This window comes from Panthera uncia, assembly GCF_023721935.1.
Source record: "Panthera uncia isolate 11264 chromosome E2 unlocalized genomic scaffold, Puncia_PCG_1.0 HiC_scaffold_19, whole genome shotgun sequence".
Classification (NCBI taxonomy): domain Eukaryota; kingdom Metazoa; phylum Chordata; class Mammalia; order Carnivora; family Felidae; genus Panthera; species Panthera uncia.
In genome coordinates this window covers 1133085-1150653 of record NW_026057588.1, presented here as the reverse complement: position 1 = coordinate 1150653, position 17569 = coordinate 1133085, and the positions used below count along the sequence as shown (strand labels likewise).

At 39.9% G+C, this 17569-nt stretch overlaps 1 protein-coding gene across 2 annotated transcripts in view; it reads right to left on the bottom strand.

Moving 5' to 3' along the window:
- LOC125915634 (zinc finger protein 677-like) overlaps window positions 1-17569 on the bottom strand; it is a 36235-nt gene continuing 18666 nt past the window's right edge. Inside the window, exons 4-5 of one of the 2 annotated variants that reach the window (XM_049621567.1) lie at window positions 7196-7255; window positions 1-258 (exon numbers count right to left, since the gene is read on the bottom strand). In XM_049621567.1, coding sequence (XP_049477524.1) covers window positions 218-258; window positions 7196-7255 — 101 coding nt within the window. In that variant the 3' untranslated portion in view covers window positions 1-217. Of the gene's footprint in view, window positions 259-6410; window positions 7110-7195; window positions 7256-17569 lie in introns of those variants that run through there. The other variant, XM_049621566.1, reaches the window with a different exon arrangement.

Sequence of the window (17569 nt, the reverse complement as noted above, 5' to 3'; positions counted from 1 at the left end):
CTAGAAGTAGTAACTCTATGGATAAATAAACAATATCTTCCCTATTTTTTAGCCTCCTTAAAATATGATGGACTGTTTAATAAACTAACACTCTAGTATATGTGTGTATAGCATATGTAAAAGAAACCCATACTAATGGTAGCACAGGGCAGAAGCAGAGAAATGGAAGTCCATGTGGAAAGGAAGTGTCGGGTGCTCTACATGAAGAAGTATAAACTCACGTGAAGGTAGACTGTGGTAAGCTGTATAGGATAACCCCTGAAACAAACACATAAAAGATAGTTATAGGTAATACCAGTAATCCGAAAAAGAATAAAAACGATTTAAAACAAAATCTTCTGTAAAAATTGAGTTACTTCAAAGGCAGAAAAAGAGGGAACAAAGCAAAGGAGATCTAAAAGCAATAGCAAGATAATTTAAATCTATATAGTAATATCTGTAAAAGGAAACAGTCTAAAAACCCCATTGAAAAGGAAAAATTGTCACTGATTTTTTTTTTTTTTAGTTTTATTTATTTCGAGAGAGAGAAGAGAAGGAGAGAAAGAATCTCAAGCAGGCTCTGTACTGTCAGTACAGAGCCCAGCAAGGGGCTTGATCTCAGGAACCATGAGAGCACCTGAGCTGAAATCAAGAGTCTTACACCTAACCATGTGAACCAACCAGGCGCTCCTGTCAACTGGATTTTTAAAAAACAGAAAACAATGTATTCCCTAGGAGAATCACTTCACAAATTAAAGACACAATGTAAAGTCATGGAAAAAAGATAAACATAGATGCTATTAATGTTATTAAAATAGAGTAGCTATATCAGACCAAAGTTAATTAAAGAGCAAATTCTATGACCAGGGATAATGAAATCTATTTCATAATCATAAAGGGATACATTCCCCAGAATGACATGAGGATCCTAAACCATACACGTGGCAACAGAACTTCACAACCCCTGAGAAAACAGACAGGAACGCAATGACAGACCAATCAACAATGACAGTCAGAGATCTCCATGTCCCTTCTCTCCATAATAGAACAAGTAGACAAAATCAGTACCTCGGCGACTGTAACATGACTATCAAGGAAACTGCCCCAATTGACATTTACAGAGCTGTGAGATAAAAGAAAAAGTATGTATTGTTCTCTGCCCCTGGCTCCTGCACAGAACTCCTAACGTCCTTGTATTTCCTAAGTGACGAGGGTAACAGCAGCATCTTTTGTTCTAATGAGGCCTCTCCTGTGTGGGCTCTTTGGGTGGGGCTGCTCACCGGAAGGATGGTGATTTTGAGCCTTATCCCCTCATCCTCCAGAGAGAGGACAGGGGCTGGAAATGGAGTTAATGACTGGTCATGCGTATATGAGGAAGTCTCCTCAAAAGCCCAGTGGCTGGAGGTTCAGAGAGATTTCAGGCTGGCGAACACCGCCCCTCCAGGAGGTGACACACCCCAACTCCATGGGGACAGAAGCTTCTGCACTGAGGACCTTCCCAGACCTCATCCCGTGTGTCTCTTCATCTGACTGTCCATCCGTATCCTGTATCATAGCCTGTAATAAACTGGTAAATGTGTTTCGCCGAGTTCTGTGAGGGGCTCTAGCAGGCTGGTCACAGACAATGAGGGGGTTGTTGGCACCTCTGATCTAGACCAGTTTGCAGAAGCACGTGAGTCAGCCTGGACTTGCGGGGCGGCTGGAGCGTGTGGAGGGGCATCCAGGGAGAGGGTGTCACAGTTGAGGTGAATGGTAGGAAGCCAGCTGGTGTTGGAGACTGCTTATTGGTGGGGGAAACCCTCCATGTATTTGTGACCAGAAGTGTCAGAAGTGAAGTCTTCTGTGTGAGTAGTGAGGGAGACAGGATAGAAGCACACAGTAGGGGAAAAAACAGACTTTTTTCCCTACACAGGAGAAATACTGATTTTTTTCATTCATAAGAACGCTCCACCTAACCAGGGAATTAAACACAATCTTTAAAAGTGCACACAGTACTTTACCAAGATAAACCATATTCTGGGCCATCAAACTAGTCTCGCTAAATTTTAAAAGAATTCACATCACACAAAATATGTGTATGACCACCATGGAATTATGATAGAAATCACTAATAGAAAAGCCTCTGGAAAATCCACAAATACTTGGAAAACAATGACCCCCTTGTGACTAACCCTGGGACAAAGAAGACGTAGAGAAAGAAATGAGAATGTAGCCTGAAGTGAATGAAAATGAAAGCAGAACATTCATAATTTGCCACCACAGCGGGAGAAACTGAAGACCACGTCCTTGGAAAAGGGCTAGCCACAGAACACCTAAGCCAAGGACTCTTCCTTTTTGTTTGTTCGTTTGCTTTGGGTGTTTAACCAAGGGGTGTGAACCTCCTCCTAAGTGAGCTCATGTAGTTCTGAGGCTTACTTAGGTGAAGCAGGACAGTGAAGACGGCAAGGTTCTTGAGGTTATTTACAAATATTTGATTGTGATAAACCAGCTGAAAATGTTGTAACTGAGAACACATAGTCCACTGATGGTAGTTGGATTGTAAAGGGCAATATATTTCTAGATGCATTAAAATAAATGGGGGCACCTGGGTGGCAGAGTCGGTTGAACGGAGCGTGGAGCTCCCTTAAATGTCTCTCTCCCTCTCTCTGTCTCTGCCCCTACCCCACGTGTGCATGAGCTCTCTCATGAAATACGTTACAAAATTAAAACAATAAAATTAAAAATAAATGGATATTTTAATGGAAGTAGAGAATATAACATGGCAGATATGAGGGTAGTAATATAGGGAGGGAGTAAGTGAAAACATGATTTCAAAGGTGGTACAATTACTGGAGACAATGACTTTGGGTAGTTACGATGGGTAAGGAGAAAAGGCCACAAAGTACTAGTCAGCTTTCTAGAAGCGTTTTGTATGGTAACAAATATCCCTGAATTCTCCTGGGCTTACAAAAACAAACATTTATTTCTTCCTCATATCACTTCTATCATTAGTCACCTCTTGCTTGGTTCTGTCATTTGAGTCTGGGATTCAGGATAGAACTTCAGTCTATGTGGTTATAACTATTCTTGCACCAGAGAGAAGAGAAGGAGCAAACAAAGCTTTGAAAGCTTCTGTTTACACTTAAAATATGCCATTCTACTCACACTGCATTAGTCAAGGTGGCTATAAATTGGGAAGGACGTGTAGTCCCCTCAAAAAGAAGAAGGGTTGTGTAAGTCAAGTGGCCAAGCTTGATATCAAAGAGCAGAGACATATAATCTCACAAGAGGGTGATAATTAATTGGAAATATTACAATGTACGATAGTACAACTTCTATCAGAAATCATTTATCCCTTCTCTGTATTTCACACAAAATACACTCAGGTTTGTTCCGAAAGAAAAAATTTCTACCCAAACATGACTACAGTCACATGGGAGGGTCTTGCAACAGTCTCGTGAGATTCCTCTTGGTTGAGAGCCTGACGTGGAGTCCTCACTCCTAACACATTATGGTGGAACAGAAAAAAACTCAATAAACCCTCCCATTCGGAAAAGAAAAGGAAAGGAGGGACCCAGCAGTCTCTGGTCCACAGCAAACAGGGAGGGGCAGGAATGAGGAAGGATCTTTTCTTAGGTTCTTACTTTTCCCCTGAGAATAGCTTTCCAGTCCTTTGTGTTTCACCGTTCTTGACTTCATGTAGTTACATCTGCTAAAGTGTCAGAAACCCTGTCTTCCTTGCACAACCAGCCGTTTTCCCCAGTGACCTCCTTGCCATCATAATGTACATCACCAAACATTACTGCATGATCACAGTTTCCTTCTGGTGCAAACTTGGCGCATCGTGGACAGCACAGTATTTTTAAATAGTACTTTATGTGATACCAAACAGCTACATCTATTAGCTACACCCACCATATTTAGCTAGACATGCCATGCTCCTCGTATTTATTTCAGGGTCATTGAGCCTCTCGGGCCCCTCTAATAGAGCCACGCCTGTGCTTTCCGTTCACTAAGCCATGCTGTCCAAGAGAAGCAATCCCACAGGACCTACTGCAGTCAACGGCAGGTAACTTCATAGGGCATTAATTAGGGCCATGTCTTTCATGTAGACTTTGCCATGATTTTGAATTTTAACTTGCGCTTGACCTCAAAGGATTTATTAATGGTAAGTTTTACCCGCTAGAGATGAGGCACAGTTACGTCCTTAAATCCTACTTGCAAATCAGGTCATTCACTTCTGACATCAGATCTTTCTTGGAATACTGTGTTAAATGCAGCTGAGAACAAAGTGGCATGGTAGTATCTTTTGCTTTCCTAATCTCTATACTGGTGGAATTGATATACAGGGGGGATAACCATCCCCCACCTCGGGAGCATTTGCAAAGTTCTGGGGACATTTTTAATGTCATCATTGCGGTGGTTCCACTGGTATCTAGTGGGTACAGGCCGGCGATGCTGCTAAATATCCCACAATGCACAGTACAGCTTCATACATGAAAGAGTTATCTGGGCCCCAATGTCTACAGAATAGTATAACTTATACCATGTAAACCTCAATCAAAAGAAAGCAGGAATGTCTATATTAATACCAGATAGAACAAATTTCAGAGAAAACAAAATTACTGAGGATAGAGGGGGAAATTACATGACTGACGGGTCAAACAAGGTGACTGCAATGCTGAGTGTATATCCACCAAAGAATAGCTGCAAAATATGTTAACCATCAAATGATAGAACTGAAAGGAGAAACAGACAAATTGACAATTACAGCTCGAGACTTGTCTCAATAATTGATAGAATAATGACAGAAAGTCAGCAGGACACTGGTGAACACTACAACACCATCAAGTCACATGATCTCATCAACATTTTTATAACACCACCCAAACACAGGAGATTACACATTTTTCCCCCTCAAGAACATATATCAAGACAGTTTTTCTGCTGGGTCCTAAGGCACCCTTCAGCAAATTCAAAAGAATAGAATCCTAGAGGGTGTTCACTGCCCACAATGGAATCCAACTACAAAAACATAAAGTTAACAGGAAAATCTCCAAACACTTGGAAATTAAACAACACACCTTCCAAATAATCCACAGGAAGAAGAGGAAGACTTGAGGGAAATATACGGCTGCATGAAAATGAAAATACAACATGTTATTATCTGTGAGATTCAACTGAAGCAGTACTAAGAGGGACATTGATGCTCAATGCTTATACTAGAAAAGAGGGACAATATCCAGGAACAATCTAAATTGCAGCAAGAAATCAGAAGGGAAAAAAAGAAACACAAATGAAGCAGAAAGAAGGAAATAAAGGCAAAACAAAAATAAGTAAAACTGAACATAGGAAACAATAGAGAAAATAAAACAAAGAGCTGGCTCACTGAAAAACATCAAGTTCATGATTCACTAGCAAAACTACCAAAAAATATAAAACATAAATGACTCATAATAAATTAAACAGGGAATATAACTCCAGAACCTGCAGACATCAAAAAGATAGTAAGGAACTAATACAAAACACACATATACTTGAAAACTTAGGGGAAATGGACCAATTCCTCTAAACGTACGCCTTACCACAAATCACCCATGTGAAAGGAATGATAGGAATCCTTTGAACTGCAGAGTAAGTCTGCAATCTGAAAATTCCCTCCCGAAAAAGAAACCTGCAGGCACACAGTGAGTGTTGAGTGTTCCTCAGCATCCATTCTGTGTAGCCAGGTGGACTGGACTGTAGGGACCTCGAAATGATAACCAGCCCTTCCCTTGAACACATACCCTAGATAAGAGCCCACAGAGACAGAAGCAAACGTGATTTCCTGATAGGACTTTCCCAATCTTCCCTATGATAAGCATTCTTCCCCATCTCCCAGGGTCTTCCCCTTGTCCCCTTTTGATAATACCCCCCACACCTCCAAAAGCTTACCAAAACCCTACTCTGTTTGGTTTGAATTGACCATTGTGGCCTTAGCCCAGAACCCCAAGGCATTCCATTGAGGGACCCTGCCCTAAGATCTCTGCCTGCACCCTGTCTTAATCTCCTCACATGACTCCCATGGGTGTGCAGAATAGCTCCCCCACGATCTGTGAGTAATTAACTTCTCTACTTCACTTTCCCTTACAATCTCTTGTTGAACCGTGGCTCACCATCTGACATCTAGGACTCTACTTAACAAATATTAGTACAACAAAGTCACAACACCAACACTAGACAATTCTATCAAACCTACAAAGAATTAACAGGAATTCTACACAATGTCTCTCAGAAAATAGAAGAGTGAATACTTTACCCAACTAAGCGTATGAGGCCGGTATTAGCGTAATACCAAAACTACACAAAAACATTAAGGAGGCAGGGGGAGATAACTACCAAAGAATTCCCAAATGAAGGTGCAAAAATTCTTAGCTAACTATTAACACTGGAAGTCAGCAATACACAGAAAGAATTGTACACCATGACCAAATGGGTTTATTTGGGGGACAGAAAGCAGTTTCAAATTCCAGCAGTATGAGCCATCATGTTAACAGGCTGGACAGGAAAAATCACAGGATCCTGTCAACTGATACAGAGGAGCATTTGACAAAATTCAACACCTATTTATGATCTAAACTTTCAGAAAACTAGGAACAGAGGGAAATTTCCTACACTCAGTAAAGAACACCTGCAAAAAACTTACAGCAAACTTCATTCCTAATGGTGAAAGACTGGATGCTCTTCTTCAGAGACTGGAAACAAGGCAAGGACGTCCAGTCCACTCTCACCACTGACATTTGACATGTTAGTAGAAGTTCTAGTCAGTGACAGAAGAGGAGTAAACAAAAGTGGTAACGAGAGAAAAGCAAGATAAAATAGCGTAGCTACTTGCAGAAGCCATCATGGTTGTGGTAGGCTGGATAACACGCCCATCCCAAAGGATGGCCATGTCCTCGTGCCTATCACACGGGAGTGTTACTGTAAATGTCGTAAGGGAGTCTACAGATGTGCTCTGGTGAAGATCATGAGGCGGGCGATTATCCTGGATGATCTGGTAAATGCGATATGGTCCCGAGGGACTTATAAGAACGATGCAGGTAGAGTTACTTATGTAAAGGTTGCTGAAGTGATGACAGAGGTAAACAAGTTTGAAGATGCTATCCTGCTGGCTTCAAAGAGGGAGGAAGGGGACCACCATGAGGCAGAGGATATAAGTGGCCTCCAGACATGGGAAGGTAAGGAAACAAAATCTGACCTGGCATATCCAGACGGAGCACGGCGCTATGGATCCATTTTACACATTTCGCCTCCAGAACTGTAAGAGAATAAATTTGTTAAAGTCATTCAGGCTGTGGTGATTTGTCACAGCATCAACAGGAATATTTTTGAAGTGGTATGTATAGAAAATACAAAGGAACGTACAGAAATTTCTAGAAGAACGAAAATTTACAAAGTGTCAGAACACAGAAGCATGCAAAAATCCATTGCATTTCTATATACTAGCAATTTACACCTTGAACCTGAAATTAAAAGTACAGGGGCGCCTGGGTGGCTCAGTCAGTTAAGCGGCCGACTTCAGCTCAGGTCATGATCTCGCGGTCCGTGAGTTCGAGCCCCGCGTCGGGCTCTGTGCTGACAGCTCGGAGCCTGGAGCCTGTTTCAGATTCTGTGTCTCCCTCTCTCTGACCCTCCCCTGTTCATGCTGTGTCTCTCCCTGTCTCAAAAAAGTACAATACCGGGGTGCCTGGGTGGCTCAGTTGGTTAGGTGTCTGACTTTTGACCTCAGCTCAGGTCTTGATTTCAGGGTCAGGAGTTCAAGCCGTCCATTGGGCTCTGAGCTGGGCATGAAACCTACTTAAAAACAATCCATGTATGATTGCTTAGAAAATAAAAAGTAAAAGAAATATGAGCCCACATTCCAGTGCAGGGACCTGTGGCTCTGAAGACAAGAATCAGTCACTGGGAAATGGCAGAATGGCCTCCAGGCAACTGAGGCCATCATCTCCTTGTCAGACACCGGGGTTGGAATCGCGGGGACTCTATCTTATTCATCATTTTTCATTTTTTATTTACTTTTTCATTTACTTCACTGTGTGCTTGTTAACCTCCACACACTTGGTTTCCAAGCACCAGACCACAGCCAACTACTACAGTTAAGACGTTTCAAGTTACTTCACTCAAGACCTGAAGGAACTCTTCAGATTTAGCACCTACTTTGTACCTGTCACCATCTCATATGCATTTTTCACGTCATAAGAGTCTCCCAACAACCCACTGATTTATGTATCCCTTGGTGTAAACTGGGAAAAAAATGTAAATGAAACATATAATCTGGGTCACAATGTGTGGAAAGAAGAGATAATGACAAGGGAAAATTGTATAAAAAGAAGAAGTTTTACTACAGTTGAAATGAACCATGGAACGAATTGCTCAAGACCATACTTTGAAATTCACATTTTAAAATCCTCTGGAAAATTGTTCTAATAAAATTGTTTAGTAACATTTATGATCTAATAAACATTTCCAAACATCTTCATTAAGCTAGGATAAAAATATCTTAAGGCAATTTATCTCAATAGTATTCTATAAGCATATCAACAAGCACACCATACAATAGAATCTAGGTGTACAGAAGGAAAAGGAATGTAACAAATTAGCATGAAGAAAAGTTTGTCTTTCCCAACCAAGAAATAGGAGTTTCAAGACTACATATTCAGTATATTACTAAAGAGTATCCATTTTTTGGTGGCTGATGACTGACACCTTTTAAGCCTCACCACCACATCTGTTCTGCCCACCTGCCCAAGCTGAGAGAAAAGCCTGGTGCTCCTTCCTTTGGCATCAGCCGGAAGTTCAAACCACAGAAGGCATCCTCCCCCCAGCTCCACCCACTCACCACCCAAAACACACCAAACCACTCACCATTTCCTGTTCCCTCAAGCCATTTTTTTTTTTTTTTTTTTGACCAGCTTGGAAGTCTGTGCTCTCCCTAGAAATCTTAATTACATGTGTTCTCATCACACTTTTAGTGCATGGCACCACCAGTCTCGATATCCAAACCCAACTTTGGTTAGGGTTCCATCTGTTCCAGTGGATGGCCACAAGTAGAAGTTAACAAAAAATGTGTTAGACAATAAATATGTGAAATTTCTAGTTTAACTATGAAACAAATGCTCCCATTGTATGCTGTTCATTCTAAATTACTTCTTTAGTGCTCCAAGCTAAAAATGATTATTTTTAGCCTTATTTCTGAAATTTTATTTCTGAATTTTTCATGTGTACTATGTTCCTATTTTCACTTTATTTAAACCATGTTAGAAACCATGGGTTTTATTTGGGCACAAAACACATGAAGAAAGAGAATCATATGGTGCAGATTCTTGAATGGGGGGCAGGTTTTAGGGAATCAGAGTCTTGAACTTGCACTGCTGTGGCATTTTTTATTATAGCCACATAAATATCCTGGGGCAAAGTGTGGAGAGAACAACTCAAATGCAAAGTGTTAAGTATATAATCTTCAAACTGTCCATTCTTTTATTCCATCATGGAAGGAAATTATTATAGATTCTTTCAACCTTGAGAGCCTAATGGCACCTTATTACTATGTGTTACAAAGTACTCTATAGAGATGGGATAAAACTATGTTGGAAAAAGAACATGACTCCTTCAGGGTTATGGAGAAAAATTAGTTAAACTTCATTAATGAAAACATGAGACTTGTGATACATTCCAAAGTAAACAGTAGCAAAATGTAATGGCAGGGGTTAAGTATGAATCATGCACAAACTGTTCTGGTTCTTTTGATTCAACTGCCCTCTCAGATAACTGCTCTCTTCATTTTCCAAGAAAAGGGAAATGGCATTAATGATCCATCAGTTTGTCATTGACAGTATAGCACAGCTATTCCTATCTTCCCCTGCATTGTTTCTACCACATAATCCGTCCCTAGCAAACAAACTATCACCATCATCTCATGAAAAGGTCAGTCCCTGTAACTCATCTAAAGAAGCGTCTATCTAGAGAAGAATGCCTTGAACATAACAAGCAGGATGACTTCTATGGTGGTTTTGCATTATTCTCTGCCCCTCCCCAAAGCAAATTCACACAAAATTGAATCTGACAACTCCATGTCCTTGTAGTTTAGGGAACATGGATATGAATGGGTCACACCCAAGGAAGTAGGCCCCTTCATCTTATGACTGCTCCTCAGAGACCGTCAGGAAAGGCCTGTAAGGAAGGCTTAAGATCAACAGATTTCAAACTTGAGGGTGAAACTCATAAATAGTAATGTAGCCTTTTCAAGAGAACTCAAATATCTTATACACAGAAAATCATGAGCTACTTCCACATGTCCTTGTTCCCGTGATATAGATGTTTTAACATTTTGTGACATAATTATTCTGCAGTGTGTAACATTTCACATTAATCACTGAGACCTACAGACTTAGTTATTCCAGCTGGATCCAGTTATTCCTGGATTTTCTAATGTGTGGTCTGTTCTGTGAATTGGTCAAAATATTTACCAAAGTTGTAAGGATTTGCAAGGATTCTCACCAGTACAAATTTGTTGTCAAATCCTGAGGACACACAGTTTTTTAAAGGTATTTCCACATTCAGCATATTTGGTATAGTTTCCCCTGAATAAATTCTCTCATTACTCTAAAGGCATGACAATTTATTGAAATTTTATGATATTCTTTACATTTATAAGGTGGCTCTCCAATATAAATCCTCTGACGTTCCACAGTTTTGACCTTGAGGCAAAAGACTTACCATGCACATTAGTTTTGTGTGGTTCATCTGAAAGGTATATATTTTAATCTCATTGTAAGGCATGGAAAATGGCTCTGCCACAAACATTTACATGGTTTCCCTTCAACATGGACTCTTGTTGCAAAATACTTGGAACTCAAGCTAAGAGCTTTGCCACACTCATTGCATTTATAAGGTAAATGCTCTAGTATGTTCCTGCAATTTTGATCTTTGGGTAAAATCCTTGCCACACACATTACACGTGTGTGGTTTCTCTCCAGGAGATTTACTCATATCTAGTGAAGAGTACTAATTTAAAACTTTGCTACATTTGTTGGATTTGTAAATATGAACGATTTGGTGAACCCTGAGTTTAAGGCAATACCTAAAAGCCTTGCCACATTCAGTACATTTATAAGGCTCTCTCCAGTATGGATTATCTGATGACTGGTGAGGGGTGAGCCTCGAGTAAAGGCTTTGCCACGCTCGTGGCATTTGTAAGGTTTCTCTCCAGGATGAATTCTTTGGTGAATCCTGAGGTCAGACCATTGTCTAAAAGCCTTGCCACATTCAATACATTTGTATGGCTTTTCTCCAGTATGAATTTTCTCATGAAGTCAAAGGTGTAAATCCCTGCTAAAAGTCTTGCCACACTCATTACATTTGTTAAGACCTCTCATCTTACAAAAGTAACTTCTGAGTCTACTATAAAACATGCAATATTCAGTGCATCTAACAGCACTAATTTGCTTTTAAATAATTCAGCTAAATTAGCAGCATTTTTCCAACCCTGTGAGTAGACTCACAGAGTTTATATATACAAGGATGCCTGCTCTATTTCTATAAAACGTACTACTAGAAGTCCTAGCCGTAACAGATAGCCGCCCCTGCAAAAGAGGAAGAGAGATAAAAGGTATTCAAATAAAAAAAAGCATAAGCAAAATTACCTCTGTTCACAGCCAGCATGATATTATATGTAGAAAATCCTGTGTATTACACACACATACACAGACACAAAACATGTAACTGCTAGAACTGAAGAATGAATCTAGAAAAATTGCAAGAGAGAAAACCAACATGCAAAAATCAATTGTGTTGCTACACATTATCCATGAACAATCCAAAAAGGCAATTGAGACAACATTTCCATTTACAATAGCATCAAAAGGGATAAAATAATTAAGCTTAAATTTAGCCTAGGAGGAAAGATTTGTACACTCTTACTAAAAACATTGCTGAAGAAATTTGGGGAGAAGACACAAATAAATGCAAAGATATTCCAAGTTCATGTATTGGAAGACTTAGTATTGCCAAGATGTCAATACTTTTCAAAGCAATCAACAGATTCAATACAATCCCTAATAAAATCTTTTGATGAAGTACATGATCCTATCCTAAGATTCATATGGAATCTCAAGGACCACTGCATAGCAACAACTTAACAAGAACCACGTTGAAGGTCTCACACTTCCTTATTCCAAATTTATTAAAAGCTAAAGTAATCAAAACAGTGTAGTACTGGCATAAAGAAAGACAGAGACCAGCGAAATGGAATACAGATGTCAGAAATTTTTCTGTATATAGTAAATGATGTTCCACCAGGGTATTAAGAGCACTCAGTGGAGGAAAGGCAGTCTGTTCAATGAAAGATCTGAAAAAACTGGATATCCACATGAAAAAAAAAAATGTAGTTGGTTCATTATTTTACATCATACACAAAAATTAGCTCAAAATGGATCAGACACCTAAACTCATGAGTCATAAAACTGTAAAATTCCCAGAGGGAGTAGTCAAGATGGCGGAAAAGTAGGGGGACCGGGATTTCCCTCCTCCCTCAAACACAGTTGTATTGAAGTCAGAACACTTAGAACACCCAGGAAATCAGTCGGTGGAGTGACAGAATAATCTCCACAGGTGGACTGAGACAGCTCAGCAGGACAGAGGTGTGTGTTTGCGAATCGGGATAGATAAAGCTGTGGGCAGCATAGGCACAGGAGGGGAGGGGACGCCTTCTGTAGAGAGACAAAAGGAAGAGAAAGAGAGACTGTGGAAGTGTGAGATTGTACTTGGACAAGAGAAAAACCTCCCTGCACGAGGGGCAGGAGAACCAAAAGTTGGGAGAAACCAGTTTCTATTTTGCAAACAGCCTTAAAGCTAAAGATGAGAGTTTTCAGGCATGCACGACTTTCTCTGGACCAGAGCTGCTGCTGTGAGCGCCTGGGATGAAGGGCAGCCGGCCCAAGGTGCAGCAGGGATTTTGGGAGAACACTGGGAGAGAGCAGTCCCTTCCCTCGAGTACTGTGGGAAGAGGGTTTATTGCCCCCAAGGACAAAAGACCCTGCCAGTGTCAGCCACCGGCCCTTTGTCGGCTGCGCAGAGTGGCTCTGCCTCAAAACCAGATCTGTGGGGTGCTGGATTCTTTAAGACGTTGGGTTTTCAATCCCAGCACAGCACCCAGGAGGCACGGGAAACTGTGAAGCAGGACAGGCAGACCATCTACTTTACTCTGTGAGGGCTCTTTTGGGATTTTCAACTGTGTTTTACCCATTTCCATATTACTGGCACCTGGCAGGTAGTAGGTCCTCCATGGATATAAACATAAGACAGTAATAATGCGCGGGGGGGGGGGGGGGGGGGGGAGAATGCATTCTTTCTAGCATGGAATATTTTAGTGCTCACATTTCATTAATTTCCCATTGGAATAAATATAACATATAACTTGTATAGAAAGTAACGTTATTTTTGTGCCCCATTACATCAAATTCATGAAAAACAAACAAAACCACTGAACAATGTGGTTTGAGACACCTGGTCCAGGGAGGAGAGACTGGGGTGTTATCATTTATCCCCCTATCACTAACATGGTGAGGCTTCAGGGAACAAGACAGAGCCCCTAGTGGAGGCAGGACCTGCTTACACCAAACCCTGCCCCTCTGTGGCTGGTAACTGCTTCTCTACTGGAATGAGACTGACATTGAACAAGCAAGATGGACTCTCCTCCAGACCAGCAAAGCCATCAGTCCCAGGCACTGACAGACAACTGGCCTGTGGTTTTGTATATTAGTCTGTTTATTTTTTGAGTTTTTAATTATTTTTTCTTTTTTTCCCTTCCCTTCACTTCTCTCTTCTTTTTCTTTCTACTGTCCTCTTTTTTTCTCCCTTTGGATTCAGGTTCACAGTTTCTGATCTGCTTATATATATATATACACACACAAACACACACACATACACATACACACATACATACATACATAGTCTTTTGTTCCCTTTCTTTCTCTGTTCTGGTTGTTTGATGAGGTATTTTTATTCTATTCTCTTTCACCTTTTCTATATCTCCTTCTTTACTTTCTTCTCTCTCTCTCTGGATTAAGTCTTATATTTTCTTTGATTCTCTGCCTGATCTTTTTTTTCTCGCCCCTTTGATTTCTCTCTCTGTACAGGATAAGTTTCCCCCCCCTTTCCCCCCCTTTTTTCCAAATCAAAGCACACCTAGTGGAAGGTCCAAACAATCCACCACTATGAGCGGTGGGATTGAACAGCCAAAGCCGCAACAACAGAGTGCACACAACACACTCTAAAAACACTTCCTGAAGTGCCAGATTCTGGACAGTGTATGACCCCTTTTTATATTTATTTTTAAATTAAAAAAAGTTTTTAAATGTTTATTTATCTTTGAGAGGGAGAGACAGAGCATGAGCAGAGGAGGGACAGAGAGAAAGAGGGAGACACAGACTCCAAAGCAGGCTCCAGGCTTTGAGCTGTGAGCACAGAGCCCGACGCAGGGCTTGAACCCACAAACCATGAGATCATGACCTGAGCCAAAGTCGCTTAACCAACTGAGCCACCCAGGTGCCCCATGACCCCTTTTTAATATAGTAGTACTTGCAGGTGCAGGACACACAACAAGCTATTAAAACACATAAAAGACAAAAACCTCGCAAAACGATGAAATGGAAGAATTCTCCTCAAAACAAATTCCAGGAAGAAATGACAACAAAAGAATTGCTCAAAACAGATCTAACAATTTATCTGAACAAGAATTTAGAATAGTCATAAGACTAATAGCTGGGCTTGAAAAGAGCATAGAAGCCAGCAGAGAATCTATTGCTGCAGAGATCAAAGACTTAAGAAATAGTCATGATGAATTAAGAAATGCTTTAAATGAGATGCAAAAGAAGATACAGTGACAGCAAGGATGGAAGAAGCAGAGGAGAGAATAGGTGAGATAGAAGATAAAATTATGGAAAATGATGAAGCTGAGAAAAAGAGGGAAAAGAAATTACTAGACCACGAGGGGAGAATTAGAGACCTAAGTGATTCAATGAAACAAAATAATATCTGTATCATAGGAGTTCCAGAATGAAGAGAGAGACAGTGGGGGGCAGAGGGTTTATTTGAACAAATTATAGCTGAGACCTTCCCTAATCTTTGGAAGGAAATGGACATCCAAGTCCAGGAGGCACAGAGAACTCCAATGAAAATCAACAAAAGCAAGCCAACAACACAACATATCATAGTGAAACCAGCAAATACAAAGAGAAAGTTCTGAAAGCAGCTAGGGACAAATGGGCCTTAACCTACAAGGGTAGACACAGAAGGGTAGTAGTAGACCTGTCCACTGGGACTTGGCAGGCCAGAAGGGAGTGGCAGGAAATATTCAATGTGCTGAATAGGAAAAACATGCAGCCAAGAATCCTTTACTTTGCTAGGCTGTCATTCAGAAGAGAAGAGATAAAGGCTTTCCCAGACAAACAAAAACTAAAGGAGTTCATGACCACTAAACCAGCCCTACAGGAGATCCTAAAGGAGACTCTGTGAGTGAAAAGCAGCAGAGACTACAAAGACCAGAGCCATCATCACAAGCACGAAACATATAGATAACACAATGAAACTAAATCCATATATTTCAATAATCACTCTAAATATAAATGCACTAAATACCCCAATCAAAAGACACAGGGTATCAGAATGGATAAAAAACAAAACAAAACAAGATCCACCTATATGCTGCCTACAAGAGACTCATTTTAGACCTGAGGATACCTGCAGATTGAAAGTGAGGGGATGGAGAACCATCTATCATGCTAATGGATGTCAAAAGAAAGCCAGAGTTGCCATACTTATAACAGATAAACTAGATTTTAAAACAAAGACTGTAACAAGAGATGAAAAAGGCAATATATCATCACTGAGTGATCTATCCATCAAGAAGAGCTAACAATTGTAATTATTTATGCCCCCAACCTGAGGGCCCTCAAATACATAAATCAATTAAACACAAACATAAATAAATGTATAAATACTAAAACTGTGATTGTAGGGGACTTTAATACTCCACTGTGCTGCAATGGACAGATCACCTAGGCAGAAAATCAATAAGGAAACAATGGCTCTGAATGACACACTGGACCAGATGGACTTAACATATATATTCAGAACTTTTCATCCAAAAGCAGCAGAATACATACTCTTCTCAAGGGTACATGGAACATTCTCTAAAATAGATCACATATTGGGTGAAAAAAAGCCTTCATCAAGTACAGAACAGTCCTCAACAAGTATAAAAGGATGGAGATCATACCATAAATATTTTTCAGATCATATGAAACTTGAAATCAAAGACAAGTAAAAAATTGAAAAGCCCCCACATACATGGAGGTTAAAGAACATCCTAATAAAAGAAGAACAGGTTAACCGGGAAATTAAAGAAGAAATTTTTTTAAATATGGAAACAAAAAATATATATATATATAGAAGTAAAAGAAAATGAATGCATGACAGTCCAAACACTTTGGGATGCAAAGGCCATCCTAAAGGAAAATACACTGCAATCCAGGTCTATCTCAAGAAGCAAGAAAGGTCACAAATACAGAACCTAACCTTACACCTAAAGGAACTAGAAAGACAGCAGCAAAAAAAAAAAAAATATATTATTTAATTAAGCCCAAAGCCAGCAGAAGAAATGAAATAAAAAAGATTAGGGCAGAAATAAATAATATAGAATCCAAAAAATTAGGAGAGCAGATCAATGAACCTAAGAGCTGATTTTTTGAAAGAATAAACAAAATTGATAAACCCTTGGCCAGACTTCTCAAAAAGAAAAGAGAGAGAACCCCAATACATAAAATCATAAATGAAAGAGTAGAGATTACAACCAACATCACAGAAATACAATTACTAGAGAATACGATAAAAAATTATATGCCCCAAACTGGACAATATGGAAGAAATGGACAAATTCCTAGACACTCACAAGCTACCAAAACACAAAAGGGAAGAAATAGAAAATTTGAACAGATCCATAACAGGCAAAGACAATGAATCAGCTATCAAAAATCTAACAAATCAGAGTCCTGGGCCAGAAGGCTTCCCAGGAGGAATTCTACCAGACATTTAAAAAGAGTTAATACCTATGCTTCTCAAGCTGTTCCAAAATATAAAAATGGAAGGAAAGCTTCCAGACTCACTCTATGAAGCCAACATTACCTTGATCCTCAAACCAAAGACCCCACTAAAAAGGAGAATTACAGGACAATATCCCTGATCAACATGGATGCAAAAATCCTCAACAAGATACTAGAAATTGAATTCAACAGTACATTAAAAGAATTATTCACCATGATCAAGTGGGATTCCTTCCTGGGCTGCAAGCCTGGTTCAATATTCACAAATCAATCAGTGTGATACATCATATTAATAGAAGAAAGGATAAGAACCCTATGATCCAGTCTATAGATGCAGAAAAAGCATTTGACAAAATACAGCATCCTTTCTTAATAAAAAGCCTCAATAAATTTGGGATAGAAGGAACATACCTTAACATCATAACAGCTATATATGAAAGGCCCACAATTAGTATCAATCTCAGGAAAAATTG